The sequence below is a fragment of the Blennius ocellaris genome, assembly GCF_963422515.1.
Source record: "Blennius ocellaris genome assembly, chromosome: 7".
In the NCBI taxonomy this organism is placed as follows: domain Eukaryota; kingdom Metazoa; phylum Chordata; class Actinopteri; order Blenniiformes; family Blenniidae; genus Blennius; species Blennius ocellaris.
The window spans coordinates 28100926-28120391 of NC_137656.1; the positions used below are offsets into that span (position 1 = coordinate 28100926).

Sequence of the window (19466 nt, forward strand, 5' to 3'; positions counted from 1 at the left end):
CCAGTCCAGGTGAGTTCAAAGGTACAGTTTGTAAAGGTAAAAGACTGGATCTGATGTCATTTATTTTGCTTCTGAGGTGGGGGGCATGATCCTCGCAGACGGAGGGAGAGGGTGGCGAGTTTTTATTAAAATTGGTGTTTGTTAAAAAGTCGAAGGTGGAGAAGAGGAGTTTGGGGTTATTTTTGTTGTCACTGATGAGTTTTGAGAAATATGAAAATCTTGAGTGTCTGACTATTTTATTGTAGGTTTTGAGGTGGGCCCGGAAAATGTGATAATGAACCGTAAGTTTTGATTTTCTCCACCTCCGCTCGGCAATCCTGCAGTTTCTTTTGTATTGGTGAGTTTCCCTGTTTTTCCATGGTGCTGGTGGTTTGGATTTATTAAGGATTCTTGTAGTAATTGGAGCCACCAGGGGTCCGTTTCACGAAGCAGGTTTAAGGATTACCCCAGGTTAATGAACATCGAGTTGAGGGAAATGCGGGATTTTCCGTTTCACAAAGGGAGGTAACTCAAACCAGAGGAAGTGGGGTAACTCAAGCCTGTTTCACGAAGCGGTGCAACGTCAACTCCCGGTCAGTTACCGGGGCAACAGACGCTCTAGAACTAACCTGGTCGGGAGCAGGTTTTTGTCAATGAACCTGGAGTTTTGCTCTGGCTCCGCCCCCCTTCAGACGGACACGGGATTTCATTTCCTCATTCAGCGGGGGAGTTTTGGCGAAACAGTTCTGCAGTGCCTTATTCCCGAGGCAAATTACACGTCAACTTTATTCCCTCAATATGGAATGTGCTTTTGATAATGATCCGATTGATGAAGGCGCAGCGTGACTTCGCCGAGAATTTAATATTCGCAGATAATATTTGCATCATCAGACCGCGCATAGATGTACTGGCATTTGCAGACACCTTCCTTTTTGAGCGGTACCGTTTTACTGCCGAGACCATTATGTACATCCACAGTTTAATCGCTCTGTACATTAGCAACATCACCAGCTGAGCCTTGCCCTGACGTCATAGCAGATATTGTGTGTTGCGCTGCGTTTCCTCGTAAATGGCAGAGCTGTCAGAGACACCATATAACATCATCACTTCGGGGTCTGATCACCACCACCACCACCAAATAAAGACATGATGCACAATTCATTTGGTCTTTTTTATTTCCTACAAATACAAGAGCTAGTTTAATTAATGTAGTTAGTAGTTAGCATCATTCACCTGGGACTGTACACCCACCCTTAACTTGTGCTCCAGTAGTTCAATTTACACATCTGCATTTCCTTAGCAGTTTTTTCCATCTTCTGGAGCAGGTGGAGTCTATAGATCTGTTTTACAGATAACTGGGAGGACATAAGGAGGACATTCAATTATTACAGTTGGACATGAATTCCCCAGAATGAACCTCTGGTGTTTACTGAACATCTGTCTCACCATGTCAGTCCTTGCAGTGGATGTTGAGGGACCCTCCTGCTGCTGCCCAGCCAGGCCCTGTTAAAAATACTGTGTCAATACTTCAGTGTAGACAAAATATCACTCTTTATTCCACCACAATGTTTCAGAAATGTAAACAGGATGAGAACTATCATACCTCTACAGGCCTTTGTGGATCCTCCTCTGTAAAGGCAGCAGACAGGGTTTCCTCGTACTCTTCATCCTAGATGAATATGTTTCAGTATATTTAAACTACCATTTTGCAAGATCTTTGGAGTGTTGCCTACTTACAAGGTCTGTTGTGGCATGAGGGGGTCCAGCAGGCAGAGAGCACCATCACAATCTGTTGGGTGACAAAACAAAGACATGATGGGGAAATAAAGATGAACAGAAATAGGCTTAAAGAGATATATAGGCCTCGACATATTCTATATTATGAAGGAAGTGGTATCTTGAGGGGTGAGCTCTGAAGAGGAGCTCCTCCAGGGATTCCCTCAGCCACTGGCCTCCCAACATTCTGGCTTAGGGCTCCTCTGCCTCTGTTAAAGGTGGAGGTGCTGGGCCACCACCCGTTTTACTGGGCATCACCCGTTTTACTGGGCCACCACCCGTTTTACCGGCCACCACCCGTTTTACGGGTGGTGGCCGGTAAAACACCAGCACCATGGAAAAGCAATCTTCTTCCACGCCGCCTCCCTCTCTTTAGCAGCCGCTGCGCTGTTGCATTTTTTTCTTAAAAAAAAAAAAAATGTTCATATTCGCCATATGATGGGATCAATACTTCCTGCTCCACTGGCGTCAAAAACTCCGCCCTCCGCGTCTCAGTTGTCATGGTGACTCGTTGAATCGGGGCTCCATTGATGCGGTTTTGTTAGAGTCGTGGTGCACGCGTTTAACTCCAGGTGAAACTACTCCGAGTTCATCAAACTGGTCATAATCCGGTGTCGTGAAACCGAAAACTCCGCGTTTTCTGTCTCAGTGTAACTCAACTCAGAGCTCGGTGTTAAGCTCATGGCTTCTTAAACCTGCTTCGTGAAACGGACCCCAGGTCTCGAGTTGACCTTAATTTACTGTTAAAATCATCAACAATAAAATCACATGGAGGGTAAAACCTCAGCTGGGATATTCTGTAAAATCTTTATAAAATGATCAGCCACCTCAGAAGTTATGTAGCGTTTCCTCACCGTTCTGACCGGGGCCCCCTGCTGGTTAAAACTGGTGACATTAAAAAACACACAAAAGTGGTCGGACACAGCCAGGTCAACACCAGAGGACACACCAGGTCAACACCAGAGGACACAGTCAGGTCAACACCAGAGGACACAGTCAGGTCAACACTAGAGGACACAGTCAAGTCAACACCAGAGGACACAGTCAAGTCAACACCAGAGGACACAGTCAAGTCAACACCAGAGGACACACCAGGTCAACAACAGAGGACACACCAGGTCAACAACAGAGGTCACACCAGGTCAACAACAGAGGTCACACCAGGTCAACACCAGCGGACACACCAGGTCAACACCAGAGGACACACCAGGTCAACACCAGAGGACACAGTCAGGTCAACACCAGAGGACACAGTCAGGTCAACACCAGCGGACACACCAGGTCAACACCAGAGGACACAGTCAGGTCAACAACAGAGGACACACCAGGTCAACACCAGAGGACACAGTCAGGTCAACACCAGAGGACACACCAGGTCAACACCAGAGGACAGACCAATGGTCAGGCCATAATAAATGAGCAGGTCCAGGGTGTGACCTCTGTTGTTGACCTGCTGTGTGACGTGTTGCTTAAAATCCAGACATTGGAGGAGAGTTAAAAATTCTCTGGACAATGAGTCTGAGTGGCTATCTATGTGTATGTTAAAATCACCAGTGATTAAAATTCGTTCAAATTTAGTGTGGATAATAGATAAAAATTCAGAAGATTCAGCGATAAAACTGCTAGAATGATGGGGAGGCCTGTATATAATTAAAGAGAGGATGGGGGGACTGCAATAAATCAAAGCGTGATATTCAAAGGATGTGAAGCTGTTAAAAGTCACTTTGGATGTGCAAAGTTTCTCTTTAGTGATGGACGCAGTTCCTCCTCCTCTCTTTCCATCCCTGATAGAGAATAAAAGTTAAAATTAGGTGGGGAGGCCTCGGTAAGAACAACTGGTGCATCAGTGTCAAGCCATGTCTCAGTGAGTAGGAGGAGTCTAAGTTATTGTCTAAAATCAAGTCATTAATGATAAAAGTTTTGTTTAAAAGAGAGCGGATATTTAAAACAGCCATTTTAATGTTGGTGCTGGGTGTGTGTTCAGTGTGACATTAAAAGGAATGAGAGTTTGTGGTCTGCTAAAAGTCCTGGATTTGAAGGGTCTCCTGGTGGTGACTGTGGGAATGGGCTGGATGGTGTCCTGAGTTTCTGTGAGGAGGGAGGGGGAGTGGAGGAAGTGGGCGTGGCCTGCAGGGAGTCAATCACCTGTGGCTGATTGGACTGCGCTGTGAATATTGCCTGTTAAAATGGAGTTGCCCACCTCATTCGGATGGAGTCCATCATGACAATAAAACACAGAGCGGTTCCAGAACAGGTTAAAATTGTCTATAAAATTAATCTTGAGCGCTGAGCAGGAGTCCCGGATCCAAGAGTTCAAAGCAAAAAGTCTGGAGTAGCGTTCGTCACTGTGGAAGTAAGTGGGAATGGGCCCGCTGATAAAAGCTGACTTACCACAGCCATCCAGGTAAGAAAAAAGTTTTTTAAAATCTGCTTTGAGCTGCTCCGACTGGGGCCGAGTGGTGTCGTTGGTGCCGACGTGGACGATCGCCCGGTGAATGGTTGCTGGTGCGGAGCGTAGTAGCTCAGGTAGCTTCCCCAGAACATTGTTAACGGTGGCTCCAGGAAAGCATCGGGTGGTGGTGTCATAGAAACGGATGTTTCTTGTGATGCTGTCGCCGGTGATGAGTGTTGTGGGGTTAAACAGGGAGATGTGGGCGTGTCTTGTTTTGGTTTCTCCTCATGTCAATCTTCCTGGAGGCGGGGCTTCTCCAGCTCTGTGACGTCATCAAATAGAATCAAGGTGTTGAGCTCCCCCACCAGTTAGAACAGAGAAAGATCACTGTGAACTCAAGCTGGAGGGAATCAATGAAAAAAACACTTTGGGGATCTATATGAACCCTGAATAGCACTTCTTTCATGTTTAAAGACCAGAAAAGTCCATTTAGTAGAATATGGGACCTTAAAATTTCAAATAATTTGGTGAGTGTATGACCACTATGGTTAACACTAAAATAGTCTCTGACCAAGTTTGTATTCATCTTCCAGTCTGTTTGAATCTATCATTGACACATGTCTTAGTTTTGGAGCAGCTTGATAAGGCTGCTGTTTTGTTTTTGTTTCAAGTCCCATGTTATCTAGTCTGAGGCTGTTCAGTGTGGAGAGGTGTCTCCTACACACACACTGAACTGTCTCTGTGCGTCTTCTGTCTTTCCTGCAAAAGTACTGAAGGAAGACAAAATGGCTGAAATGATTGAATAATAAGACTCTAAATCTCTCAAAACACCAAAAATAAACAAACAAGTAAATAAAAATTGGCAAAACTGCTGTACTGAAAGAAACATTTGAAAGGGCGACAAGTCAAATAAATGTTGGAAAATGTTTCAAATGTCTCAACAGCACCAGGGATATTTCTATAGTCAGAGGAGTCAGACTGTCTAAAATGTCTTAAAATGTCACAGATGTGTTTGTGAAAGTGTATCTTGGAGGCAGAAAGAGGAACAGCTGTATTTGTAGGCACACTCCTGTTCACTCTGCGTCTGAACCATGAGGGGGCGCTCATGAGATGATCCCCTCCCCTCTCTGCTCTCTCTCTCTCTCTCTCTCCTCTCACCAGTCTGTCAGTCAGAGTCTAGTCTGTAGGTTTTAGACACAATTAAACACAACATTGTTCTGCAAAAAGTCTCAAATTAAGTTACTTCTTACTTTTAAATTATTAAAAAAAAAAGTCAAAGCTTTTTAGGTTTATTTGCGTCGTACTTTACATCACTTCCCATATTAGTTGCCTCCCCTTGAGGACTTACTCAATGCATTCTTTTAAAATATTTTCATCTGTCCTCCGGCCGCCACCAGGTTGAATGTAAATTGCTTCCCAAACAACCAGGCCAGTCAGTGTGTTGCAAATGCCTTCCAGTTGTAAGTTTGTTGGGCAATTATGTCCCAAGCAACCAGGCAAGTCAGCAATTTGCAATACTGCAACACACAGTATGGGAGCACCCACTAGCACCCACTTCAGAAAGAAAGAGAAAACACATTCACCCAGTTCTCATTCGTATAAGTGTTCACCAACACTCTTGGAATCTTTAACGTCTGGGACGACGTTATTTTGTTCCTGTAGTCTTCTTACAGTGACCCTGGCCTGTTCAGCATTAAGGAAAGTAGACCCAATGTAGTTTCCACTGAGATGTGGCCTTAGCTTGACGCTCTATCTCTTCTCCTGTCCTTCATCCACATCGTAAACAAATTAAAAAAAAAAAAATCCACAGGCCCACTGGTAAGGTTTAACAGTTTACTTGTCCAAGAAACAAACAAAAAGGTGGTACAGAAAAAATGTCCAAAGGTGTTCCACGTTATGTAAGTGGTCCGTTAAATCCGGTCAATATTAGTCTTCCAAGACACAAGAAACGAGAGAGAGAGAGAGAGGTCAAAAAACCGTGCGGCTCCACTCTCACCTGCCTGACTTCCTGTCACAGGTAGTCCCCCCAAACTCCACCCACCCGGGAGCATCAACAAACAATTAAAGGTGCACAGGCACCAGAAAACACCAAACAGTTATCCCTTCCCAAACATTGCAAATAATATAATAATTAAACTTTTATCCACTTAAATCAACCACTTAAATCAACCACAACATTTTAAATGATCAACTCATTGCATCATTGCCCATGTGAACTAAAATACTTGTAAATGCTCCTAATTCCTACCAAATTAAACGTCTTACATTGCTGCTGTTTTAGATCAACTTAAATGATTTATCTTTTTAACCAAGCTCAATGAACTGCGTTTGGGCTCCTACACCCAATATTGTTCGTCCAGAATAACCTCGTATTCACTTTCACCTCACATAAACAGGGGAACCTTAAATACCTACACCCACTAAGGACAAGTTTGACCTGATATCATTTGTCGGCAATAACCTCGCCTATGGATGGATGTCCGACACCGTCCCTTCCACACTAGAGGATCTTTCACACAAAAGAGTTCTTTCTCACCCCAGCTGATCCTGGATCTGTCTCCATTTGTTTACTGTTGTTCGGATTCCGTCACCTCTCACCTCCAGTGGAATCGGCCTACAACAATTCAGTTCGTGGACTTTCTGTAGGAAAAGCCTGAACAGCCTTTCCCCCACGTTTCAGCTCCGATCCTGGTGATGAGAGGGATGTTGGAATCCGGCTCCAAGGACCAAGTTGTCAGGAGAATTTTCCTAGTAAGAAAACCTCAGGGAGACAGAAACACAGGAAAGAGACTGAGAGCAATTGAAAAGTTTAGCAGAAAGTTTGTTAGGTTATTCTGGCAAGAAGAGACAAAGTCACAGTCCAACCTCTGCATGGTTGTCCAGGAGTTTGTCTCACTGTGAAGACAGGCAGACCTTCTTAAAGGCTGGATTGTTTTCAGTCTGCATTGAAGGACAGCAAAAGCAGCACAGAGGTTCCAACAGTGCTGACACAGGTCATCCTGGAACACAGACTGCAAAACTACACATCATTCTTTATGAGACAAAACAAGATTTCTATAACAAATCTGTATAGTTTTACTGTATTAGGGTGTCCAGGGAGGTCACAAAGCCAGTCAGTATTGGGTGTGGACATCCAATTCCCTCATGCAGTGCAACACGTGTCCTTCACACAGAGCTGATCAAGTTGTTGATTGTGACCTGTCATCTTATTTTTAAATAGTATTGTATAAACATTAACAATGGGAGAACACAGACATTTTAGTCGACAGACGACCAGGTTAGATTATTATTACGATAACTGGCAAAATAAAACTACCAAGTCCAGGAGGATATGGACTGAAGGTCATGCCACTATGTTCTTATTGTCCATCGACTGAGCATGTGCAGAACGAGGAGTTACTACAGCCTTTGTGCACATGCACAGTAGCGCAACAAAACTGCTACATAGTTGAAAGTGAAGTGAAAGGCAGCGGATACTGGGACACTCAGATTTTAGCTGATCCGCTATTCAATATGTCTTTACTTTAGATAGAACATTTGTCACCTTGAAATTTCTCTTTGACAGACGCAGAGTGTCTGTGGAGCTTTTTCACAGTATAGCCTGTGTTTGCATGTGGAATATTAGAAATTTGGCATTATAGCATTTGATAAGTACTCTTGTCAGTGCTCGGTATCGGCAAGTCACTAAACGTTAGTACTCGTACCTGTACTCATCCTTTATAAAAGCGCTTCCAGCTCAGCACTGAGGTGACACAGTGTGATTATTTTCACTTCAGTCAGGTTCTTTAACTCTTCTGCTGTCTGGTTGCTTTCTGTTTATTATTAGGATTTAAACATGAGGCAGTGGCTGAAGTGTTGCGGTCAGGAAGGGCTTATGTTTTCCTGGTTCTTCTGCTTGTGTGTGACAGTGACTCTGCGTCTTGGCTGATTACAACGCTCTGATTCACAAGAAACTACATTCCAAATGGAGGTTATCAGAGAGCAGGAAGTCCTGGGTCTCGATCAGAGATGGCAAGTAACGATGTAAAAATACTCCATTACTGTACTTGAGTAGATTTTTCAGGTACTTGTACTTTTAGAAGTATTTATTTCTCTGAAGACTCCTTACATTTCCTAAAAAGGCTCGTTACTTTATATATGTAGCGTATATATTGTTTATTATTTGGTGCAGCGACACCAATGCACGTCAACTGTATTGGATTTTGAAAGACGTGGGAGAGGAGACATGGCTGTGTGTGTGTGTGTGTGTGTGCGTGTGCGTGTGCGTGTGCGGGTGTGTGTGCGTGCGTGCGTGCGCGTGCGTGTGTGTGGGGCACTCCGCTCCACACTCACGAGCATTGGCCCAGCGGTACAGAGTGGACAACGGAGAGGACCCCCCACACCATGGCCTTATTTAAAAGAGCTTTTTGAGTTTCTTGGTGCCAAAAACAACTCCTGGCGAATGTGTTGCATCTTGTGCAAACCAGAACTCCAGGAAACATTGGCGTTCAAGAACAGTCCGTCAAACCTCAGGAAACACAGACAGGTAAGTCGTTAGCGCTAGTTACGTGTTAGCTAGTTAGCTAAGCTAACCTTAGAGCACTCAAAGATAAGCGTTACACGAGCAGAATGCTCAGTTAGCCACTGTTATCAGACTATGCTGAAAGCTGGCTAGCATTAACGCACACGTGGCGAACTGTGGTCCTCGAGGGCCACAGCCTTGTATGCTTTCTTTGTCTCCTGCTTTCTATGAGTTGGTTGTTATCAGGCCTTGTGCTGAATGTGCTGATGAACCGCTGTTAGGTTATTTTAACTTGAATTATTCGATGTAGCCTACCATTTTAGGTTCACTGTTACAGAGACAAATGTTTTGTATTCTGCCATGAGTTTTCCCTCCATTTTCTACCATGTGGTTTCTACCACATCTTTGGCGCCATCTTGGGACGGTCTCCTGCTCGTGCTAAATATATAGATTCCAGGCTAGAAAATCCCCAAAAACATTTGTAGCTCGCTTGCTCGTCCACGTAGCAACATCATAATAAATTAAAATAATACCTCGGGTTCAAAATGAGAGTGAGGGTGAGGGTAAATGAGGCTCTCCTACATTTGTCCCTCTTGAGCAGTGGTCAATCACATTCCTGGGTCAGAATTCATATGTCATGACTGTGTATCATGACAAATGAAAATTGTCTTTCCCTAGAAATGAACAAACTTTCTGTGGTCCTGTGAGATCCCAACACTTCATATCTTTATGTATAACAAATTGATTGTGTATATTTCTATGGACCCACAGAGATAAGTATTTCACCTGCCCTGTGGTTGGCCAGAGCATATTTACATTCATGAATGCTAATAGCCTATTGATGATACACCTGTTCTTTGGATTTGAAGATGAAGATGGAGGACGAATTCATCCAGTTTATTCATCCAGTTCATCAGTGAATCCTTCCTCCTCAAAGCCACCTCGCTCTTCTTCCTCAACTAGTTGTCTTTGGGAAACCTTCAAAATGAAAACAGGAGATTTGAGAGTCAAAACAAAAACATTTTAAAAAGGAGACTAAGCTTATTATCTCCTTTCCTCCTTCCAGTTTCTTATAACCTTTCTTCAACAAAACTCCTATTTTGATGCATAAACGATGATAAACCACATTCTACAGTCACATGTTGTCAGTGTTTCTCAGTCAGAGTGGAGGAGGAGACATTCTACAATCTATTCTACAGTCACATGTTGTCAGTGTTTCTCAGTCAGAGTGGAGGAGGAGACATTCTACAATCTATTCTACAGGCACATGTTGTCAGTGTTTCTCAGTCAGAGTGGAGGAGGAGACATTCTACAATCTATTGTACAGTCACATGTTGTCAGTGTTTCTCAGTCAGAGTGGAGGAGGAGACATTCTACAATCTATTCTACAGGCACATGTTGTCAGTGTTTCTCAGAGTGGAGGAGGAGACATTCTACAATCTATTCTACAGGCACATGTTGTCAGTGTTTCTCAGTCAGAGTGGAGGAGGAGACATTCTACAATCTATTCTACAGTCACATGTTGTCAGTGTTTCTCAGAGTGGAGGAGGAGACATTCTACAATCTATTCTACAGTCACATGTTGTCAGTGTTTCTCAGTCAGAGTGGAGGAGGAGACATTCTACAATCTATTCTACAGGCACATGTTGTCAGTGTTTCTCAGAGTGGAGGAGGAGACATTCTACAATCTATTCTACAGGCACATGTTGTCAGTGTTTCTCAGAGTGGAGGAGGAGACATTCTACAATCTAGTCTACAGTCACATGTTGTCAGTGTTTCTCAGTCAGAGTGGAGGAGGAGACATTCTACAATCTATTCTACAGGCACATGTTGTCAGTGTTTCTCAGTCAGAGTGGAGGAGGAGACATTCTACAATCTATTCTACAGTCACATGTTGTCAATGTTTCTCAGTCAGAGTGGAGGAGGAGACATTCTACAATCTATTCTACAGGCACATGTTGTCAGTGTTTCTCAGAGTGGAGGAGGAGACATTCTACAATCTATTCTACAGGCACATGTTGTCAGTGTTTCTCAGAGTGGAGGAGGAGACATTCTACAATCTAGTCTACAGTCACATGTTGTCAGTGTTTCTCAGTCAGAGTGGAGGAGGAGACATTCTACAATCTATTCTACAGGCACATGTTGTCAGTGTTTCTCAGAGTGGAGGAGGAGACATTCTACAATCTATTCTACAGGCACATGTTGTCAGTGTTTCTCAGAGTGGAGGAGGAGACATTCTACAATCTAGTCTACAGTCACATGTTGTCAGTGTTTCTCAGTCAGAGTGGAGGAGGAGACATTCTACAATCTATTCTACAGGCACATGTTGTCAGTGTTTCTCAGTCAGAGTGGAGGAGGAGACATTCTACAATCTATTCTACAGGCACATGTTGTCAGTGTTTCTCAGAGTGGAGGAGGAGACATTCTACAATCTAGTCTACAGGCACATGTTGTCAGTGTTTCTCAGTCAGAGTGGAGGAGGAGACATTCTACAATCTATTCTACAGGCACATGTTGTCAGTGTTTCTCAGAGTGGAGGAGGAGACATTCTACAATCTAGTCTACAGGCACATGTTGTCAGTGTTTCTCAGAGTGGAGGAGGAGACGAGAGGAATGTTACTTCTGTTAAGATGAAAGAATTACACGTGAACAATCCAGCCTGTGTCACCTGGTAAAATGTGCTGGTCCATGTTGTTCCTGCAATATTTGGCTTAGTTGTACAACAGCATTCTTGAGTCAGTTGTAATCTGAGTCTGTATTGTGGAACATGTGATCAGTGAAGTCTCAGACTAATAGCAGGTGAACAAGCTGTAAACAGCCCATGACAGCTGCTCCTACTTCACTGGTGGACACAAATACAGAACAATAAGTTCATATTTGCAAACTTCAAACAGTAATGATGTTCCATCTTAACTGTGAAAAGTAGTCCCCCCGAGTCCTGCTTTCTACAGTCCATCGATTTGTACAGAAACACTCCACCAGGTGCTCTGGTGTCTTGATTCTCTGCTGCTGAGGGTTGTGTTTACGGACATGACGACTGAACCAAGATGGCCGCCGTATTTCCTGCTCCGCAGCAGCCTATTGGCATCTACTCATTATTTGTCTATGGCTGCTCTAGTGGACAGACAACGAAGATAGATTGTTATTATGGTGACTGTCAAATTAAAACTACCAAGTCCAGGAGAATATGGACAGGGAGTCCTGATACTCTGGAGGACACGTTGTTGTTATTGTCCATCTACTCGTGCTTTTGCAGAACAACTATTTCTCTATGGTGGTGGTGTGCATGTATAGTTGCAGCATTTGTGATGTTAACAAGGACATGGAATCTCAGCATTTTTGAACGGTTCCCCCTTGGGAGCCAGTTACATAGAGTTGCCTTTTCAGTGGCTCTGAGCTCCACTTTCATGTAGCCTGAAACCCAAAACATACTTGAAATCGTTGCGTAAACGGGCCCTTAGTTTGTTACCTGGCAGATTGTGCAACACAGAGATCCACCACTTAGTGTTTTTATAACATTGAGTTCGACTGCACAACGTCAACCATCATTTAATCAAAGATTTTGACCCAACAAGAATAATTCAGGTGCAACACCAGTCATCTCAGTAGTGAAATAAATGCAGCGAACGTCCTGCATTTGAAAATTATGTACGTTACTCAAAAAGGTGTTTGAATCATCAGTTGAGTATTGGAAACACTGTGAGGGATGAATTTGCATATTGCGGAACATTTTGGAGCAGCACATCCTTTTCCTTGAGTTTTTGTTTTTGTTTTCTTCCTCACTCGGGATGAGCTCCCGTATTTCTCTACTGTGCTTTTTCTAAATTCGTGTAAAGTTTCTCTTTGCCCAAGTGGCAGCTAATTACAAAGAGCAGCTCCTGTGTGGCTGCAAACATCTGTGAGAGATTGAGTGGTGAGGGTGAACCCAGTACGGAGACATGGAGATTAATTGTAACACTGGAGTGGGAAAACAAGGGACTGGAACTGTCTGGATACATGTGAGAGATGATTGGCCTGCATGCAACATGAGGAAGTTAGCAATAGCAGACTGCTGATAATGATGGTCTGAGATTCTGACAAACTGTCTCCTCTTCTAAAACGCTGCCGCTTCTGCCTCCATTATGCAGCGCTGTCCATCATTCGAAGACAAATTCTCTTCAGTTCGAAAAAGTTGAATTTATCCTGTCTGATCTTGGATTACTGTGTTTCTCTTGCTCTGCAGGTGGAGCCCATGTTCACCATCCCGGGCTACCCCGGGGCCCCCGGGTCCTCGCTGCCCACAGCCCCTTCCTTCTCCCCGCCGGCCCTACCCCCCTCCAGCCCCAAGCAGCTGGTGGTCAGGACCAGGTCCATCGGCACCAACACCCAGGATGGCATCACGCCGGGGCCGCTGGAGGGCGACGCGGCCTGCTTGGGCCCTTGCCAGCCCGGAACCAGCGTCAACTTGGAGGGAATCGTTTGGCACGAGACGGAAGAAGGTGAGGAATGTACTGGAAATGTTGCCAAGGAAAACATTGTAAAAAGTCCAATTTAGGCCCATTTACACGACAACGTCCCAAATAAAACGCATCGTTTTTGGAATTTTCGTTAGTTGGTTGAGAAAACGATGAAATACCTAAATTAAAGCCCCCATGCAGCTAAGCTAAAGTAAAGCTCTCTCCCAAACATTGCAGGAACATTATGGCTCCATTTCTCACAACTTCTCTCGAAGGATTGTAACTCACTTCAGTTTTTTCCCATTCTCCAAATTGCTTATTGTAAATCTACATTGTTGTCGATTTTAATATTCCAGAATCACTCAAGCATTTACACAACGTTATTTTTTGGTTTTCATTTCAGAAAATGTTCACATTTACACAACAGTGTTCTGAAAACAATCTAGGTTGAATCCCAGGGCACGAGTTGATGCTGTTGGAGGAATTTGCAATGAAACAACACACACATACATGCAGCAGAGAACAATACACTATAAACATCAACAATGGGAGAACACGGACAAGTTGGATTGTTATTATGGGGACTGTCAAAATAAAACTCCCAAGTCCAGGAGAAAATGGACTGGGAGTGGGGTTGCAAAGGGATGGAACATTTCCGGTAAATTTCCAGAAGCATTCTGGAAACTTTCCATGGGAAGTTAAGCTGGGGGATTTGGGAAATATTGAAAATTAAATGAGTATAAATGAAGTGAATTGTCACTGAGCTGACGATGCAGGTGGCCACCTGAATAAATGACTTTAGAACAGACGTACTTTCAATAAGAAGTTTGAAAAGTCACTAATGAGGCTAATGAAGCACAGGTTGCTGTGTTGAGGCCTGCAGGACAGACGGTCACATGTTTTAACACAACAGACTAAGTTTTAGCTCATAATTCATATTACCTACCAATAGATTGGTTTTCATTAATTTCAGGGGATCAGAGGAAGTAAACGGCCTGTAAAGTAACTTGAATATACATTTGAAAAACTCTCATTAATCAGGATTCCTCCGACAGTAAAGCAAGCTGCTCACTAAACACTTTTCGAGGAGACAAAGCGCTACAGAAACCTTTATTCATTCACGTCGTCAGTCACACAGGTGGAGGTCAACTGTTGTAGCCACATCTGTCCTGGGCTGCTGACAGGAGTTGGAGTATTATTCATAATCATGAGAAGGGAACATGAATACCAGTTGAAGGTGCTGAGTATTCCCTCTATTCAAAGGATATAGCAAAAGGGAGATATAGCAGGTTCTAGAACCCCTGTTGAGGGCCAACCTTGACTTTTGTACATTTCTGTTTCATCCCCATAAATTCCCATTAATTCCCATAAATTCTCATTAATTCCCATAAATTCCTGTTAATTGCCATGGAAAGTTTCCAACTTTGAAAATTCCCAGAATTTTGCAACCCTAACTGGGAGTCATGACATGATGGAGAAAACGTTGTTGTTATTGTCCATCCACTGAGCATGTGCAGAACATTTGTAATAGCCGTGGCATGCATATGCAGTTGTATCATTTCCATCATTTAAACAGTGATGGAGCTTGAGTTTAGTTGTTCTGTTTTGTTTTGTTTTTTTCAAAAAAATTGTGCTTTCTTTCAGTGGCTCTGAGCAACGACACCCAACAATTAACTGAACTTTTTTTTTTTTCACATGAAAACCGGGCCCTTGTGTGTGGGAGCTGTTTGTGGGGTCTGAGCCTTTGTCTGTTCACAGGTTTTCAAAAATAGATTTCCCCATGTCAAATAAATCTAGAATCCTGAAGGGAGCTTTCCTGCCCACCAGTGTTTGTCTTCACTGTGATCTTTTGGTTAATCAGAGATGATTGAGTCTGAGACGCACCACAAGACAAAGTTCATAAACTACTGAGAAAAATGATGGCGCACAGATTGTGTTCAGTAGTGCTCTCTGAGATTATTAGTTTCCAGAATCATTCAACCACAAGCTTATTTTAGCAGTTTTATGCCACACAAGAGTAAATCCTCAATTGATTCAACTTTTTTTTTTCATTCCTGTTTTTTTCACACTCTTTGTTATAGAAAAGAAAAAAAACAACAATTTCAACTGTGATTTTTTTTCCCCCACATATTTGAGATAGTCAGGAGATGTGACTTGGTGTGGCATGAATCTGGACGGAGAAATAGAACCAGAATTGTGTTCAACAATACAGAATGATATCACGGGAGACTACGGATCAGACGCCGATGATTCACACACCAAGTACGACGCCACCGAACTTTGATAGGCTGTGCTGTTTGAAGGCCAGCAGTGGGCTGTGCAGGTGTAATACAGAATCAGAATCAGAATCAGAATCGTCTTTATTGTCATTGTAACCGGTACAACGAAATTGCATAGAAAGTTTGGGGGAAAGAAGGACAACAAGAGGTGAGGAGAGGAGGGGAAAAAGGCAGATTACAGACTATGCTCTAAGGAGACAGTCTGTAATTGGGAAAAAAAATCCACCTCAGGCACATTTAGCATCAACACAGACAGGTTACAACATTTCTTGAGACAGCACTTGGGATATGTGATGGGGAGTTTTGCAGCCTACCGCTAGGTACCTTCCTGCAGGTAAACAAGTGCCATAGATCTGCAGCCGCCGGCACACTCCAGTTCACTGTCCAGTTTGGAGGAGAGGCATTTGTATTAATTACTGTAAGTTACCCACCTAGCCTGGACGGAAATAAAGAAGGAAACAGAAGCACCATAGAGAGTTAGATGGCTCCTAATTCAAACCTTTTTGGATCAAAATGACAAACAGTCAAAATGTTCAATACATGTTCTTCAAACACATTTCCTAACGGAAGTTTATCTCCATATCTGTCAATTGTATACCAGTGATTCTGATGGACCGCAATTAAATATCAATCTTGTAATATTCTTTGTTGACACCTGCAAAAAAATGCAGCAATGCACTTTTGCACTTTATACAGGATCTTGTTTTGAAAGTGAACAACAGTTACGGTTTTATTACCAGCTAATTGTATAACGTTTAATCTCTATTTTGTTCTTGATACATGTGTTTTATTGTCTTTTCTTGCATCCTGTCTACACAGCAACAATTTCAATTTAAAACACAAAACTTCTGTCACGTTTTTCATGTCTGTTTACATAACAGCAGTGCTCAGAGACACTGAACAAACAGACATTTTCTAACGCCTGACCAAGATGAAACTTTGCAAGAAAGCTTGGGCTCCATTGTCATGTTGACGAGAGAAACGACACTTTCTGGAAATGCTTAATAGTTGTTCTGCACATGTGCAAGAAGATGGACAATAACAAATATTTCCCTCAGAGAGTCATGACTCTCCATACTCTCCATATTATCCTGGACTTGGTACTTTTATTTTGACAGTCACCATAATAACCATCCAACTTGGTGGTCTGTCCACTAGAATATCTGTGTTCTCCCTGTGTTCATTTTTAGTGTGTGTGTGTGTGTGTGTGTGTGTGTGTGTGTGTGTGTGTGTGTGTGTGTGTGTGTGTGTGTGTGTGTGTGTGTGTGTGTGTGTGTGTGTGTGTGTGTGTGTGTGTGTGTGTGTGTGTGTGTGTGTGTGTGTGTGTGTGTGTATCTGGTTTCATTACAAAAACAACCAACAGTGCAAACTCGTGGCCTGGCATGCTAACTACGTCATTTTCAGTGCTTCTGTCATTTCTGAGTAAACAGACATTGTTTTCATAACATTGCCGTGGAAACGTCTGAAACGGAAATACAAAAACAAAGCTTATTCACTTGATGCTTTGTCATGTAAACAGAGTCTTAATGAGCATTTACTCCAAGACAGAGTATTTGTTTTAAAAAAAAAAATAGTATGCTGGTTAATCTACTGAAGTCCATTGGTTCGGTTTGGTTTGATATTCAGTTACAAAACTAAATTAAACAGGTTTAATCATGGAAATCCTGTGTGATGGTATGATAATGTGTTCAGGCAACCTTCAATCTTTCAGATGAGTTTTTATATCAATGTTTTGAAGGCTGCTAAAAGGCCTTCAGGAACATGATTCCTGGGTTTTGTCCCTCAACTGAACTTCTCACCAGATTTCATTAAAATGTCTCTCGTACATTTTCTCTCTCTTCCCTCATTTCTTTGCGATATCCTGCTGATATAAAACAAACCGAAGTGAAAACACCCTCCGTGCTCCCTCGGTGGAGTTATTAACATCAAAAAATCAGGCTTCCAGGTTTGTGCAGATAAATAGACTCAGTGTATGAAAGAGTACTAGTGGGTTATTATATCCTGGAAAAGACATGCAGACTGCACTGAGCAGATAGAGAGATGCAGCGCATCATGATGAAATGATAATGCAGAAAAAGCAGGGCAATAGATTCCGTGGCGAGTCTGAGCCTCAACAGGCTGACAGACGGATGGAGGGATGAAAGAGGGAGACGGATGTGTCGAAAGAGGCTCAGTCTGTATTTTTAAATGACCGCAGGGATGGAGGATGAAGATGGGGAGGAATTCAAAGATGGAAGCCAGAAGAAGCAGCGAGATTCAGAGAGTGAGTGAGTGAGTGAGAGAGAGTGAAAGAGAGGAGAAGGTGGTTAAGCAGACTATCCAGACAATGTGAGAGGAAGAAGGACAAAGAGATGCTGTGGTTTTTTTCCTGCCAATCAGGAGCATTGTTCAGGACGAGCAGTGAGAACCACTCAGATGCAGCGCGCATGCTAATTAAGATGAATGCTAATTGGAGAGCAAGAGAGGAGAAGACAAAGAATGAGAAGAGACCACCATTTCAGCTGTTCCTCCTCCACCTCCTCCTCGTGTTCCACCCGCACCTCCTTTTTGTCCTCTACAACGCTTCAACTGAAAATGCATCGTTCATGCATTTTTGTTTCAGAAAAGTTTCTCGTTTACATGTCAATGTTCTGAAAATGATGCAGTTAACGTACCGGGCCACTAGTGATGCTGTTGGTTGTTTTTGTAGTGAAACCACACACACATGCTGCAGAGAACAATACTCACCCCCCCAGCCCATCAGGGTCAGTCCAATCACCGCCTCTGGCCAAATCATGGCTTGGGCCACTTTAGGTGCCATCTACCTGAAAAGCACACAGGTAACTCCCCTGGTGTCCCTGGAATCTGCTCTATATCTCACTTGCTAATCTGCTAAGCTATCTAGCCTAGCAGGACCTGGATAATTAGCTCGTGATCCGTAAGCCTAGCACCCCCTTTTGGCCGTCGCCCAAATATCAGCTCAATTGTATAAACTTTGTTAGCATGCTAACTAGCATGCTAGACTCGTACCTCAAATCAGACAGGTTACTCCTCAGGTGCCCCTTAGTTGAAATGTGGTCTTATCTCACATGCTAATCTGTGAAGCTAACGAGCCTAGCATTCGCATTAAAAGCATGACAAAGCATGGTGTCCATGCAATGTGTGTGTGAGTGAGGGTAGAGTGCTTCATGCTAAAGAATGACATCACACCTCTTCCTGCCCCTCCTCCTCCTCCTGCTGCTGCTCCTATCCCCTCTTCCTCCTTCTCCCTCTACCATGCCTCCTGCTCCTAACCTCCTCCTTCTCCTGATGCTCTCTTCTCCTCCCCTCCTCCTCCTCCTGCTCTGTCCTTCTCCTCCACCTCCCCCTCCTCCTCCTGCTGTTCTTTACTCCTCCTCCTGCTCCTTCTGCTGCTCTCTTCTCCTCCCCTCCTCCTCCTCCCCTCCTCATCCTCCTGCCCTGTCCTTCTCCTCCTCATCCTCCTGCTCCTAATCTCTTCTGCTCCTTCTCAATCATATCTAGTATCTAAGGACTTTTTTTTTTTTTAATCAAAAAGTGTTTACTGATGAAGCATTCTGACAAAATAAAAAACTTGTATGAATCCTTTAAAACCCCCTTGCTTGGTGGGACCAGATTGGAGCTTTTAGCAGCCGGTTTTGGTCCACGGGCCTTATGTTCTCTTCTCTCGTCAATCTCGTCATCTACCCTGTTCACTCAACTCCTCCCCTCTACTGGTTAGTGGTGTGCAATAATCAAAGATTTGGTATTGATCCGATACCAAGTAAATAAAGGGTCAGTATCGCTCATATCGATCCGATACCAATACTTTTTAATATTCAAGGTTAATGCATCATCAAACTGATCAATCTGGAAAAACTTTCATGACCTTTACATTTTTTCTTTCTGCCACGCTTCTTGTCATCGCCTCTGCTCTTGGAGAATCAGCTTAAGGAAAACAATAAAATAAACATTAGAATAAGAATTAAGTGAATTGACTTGTAGTTTAAATATTGTAATCCTACAAAATAACATTTACGGTAAACACTACAGGTTAATATATTCAATCAAATCCAAGTCATATTATATTCAGTGTATATTCCAATAAATGAATTCGTTTGAGACAA

The 19466-nt window shown here is 43.2% G+C and overlaps 1 protein-coding gene across 1 annotated transcript in view; it reads left to right on the plus strand.

Moving 5' to 3' along the window:
- The window catches only part of znf608 (zinc finger protein 608), a gene marked incomplete at both ends in the record, with an annotated part of 140983 nt that overhangs the window by 63645 nt on the left and 57872 nt on the right, over window positions 1–19466 (plus strand). Inside the window, one exon of the mRNA XM_080499229.1 lies at window positions 12871–13126. Within this exon, the coding sequence (XP_080355355.1) occupies window positions 12871–13126 (256 nt within the window). The remainder of the gene's footprint in view (window positions 1–12870; window positions 13127–19466) is intronic.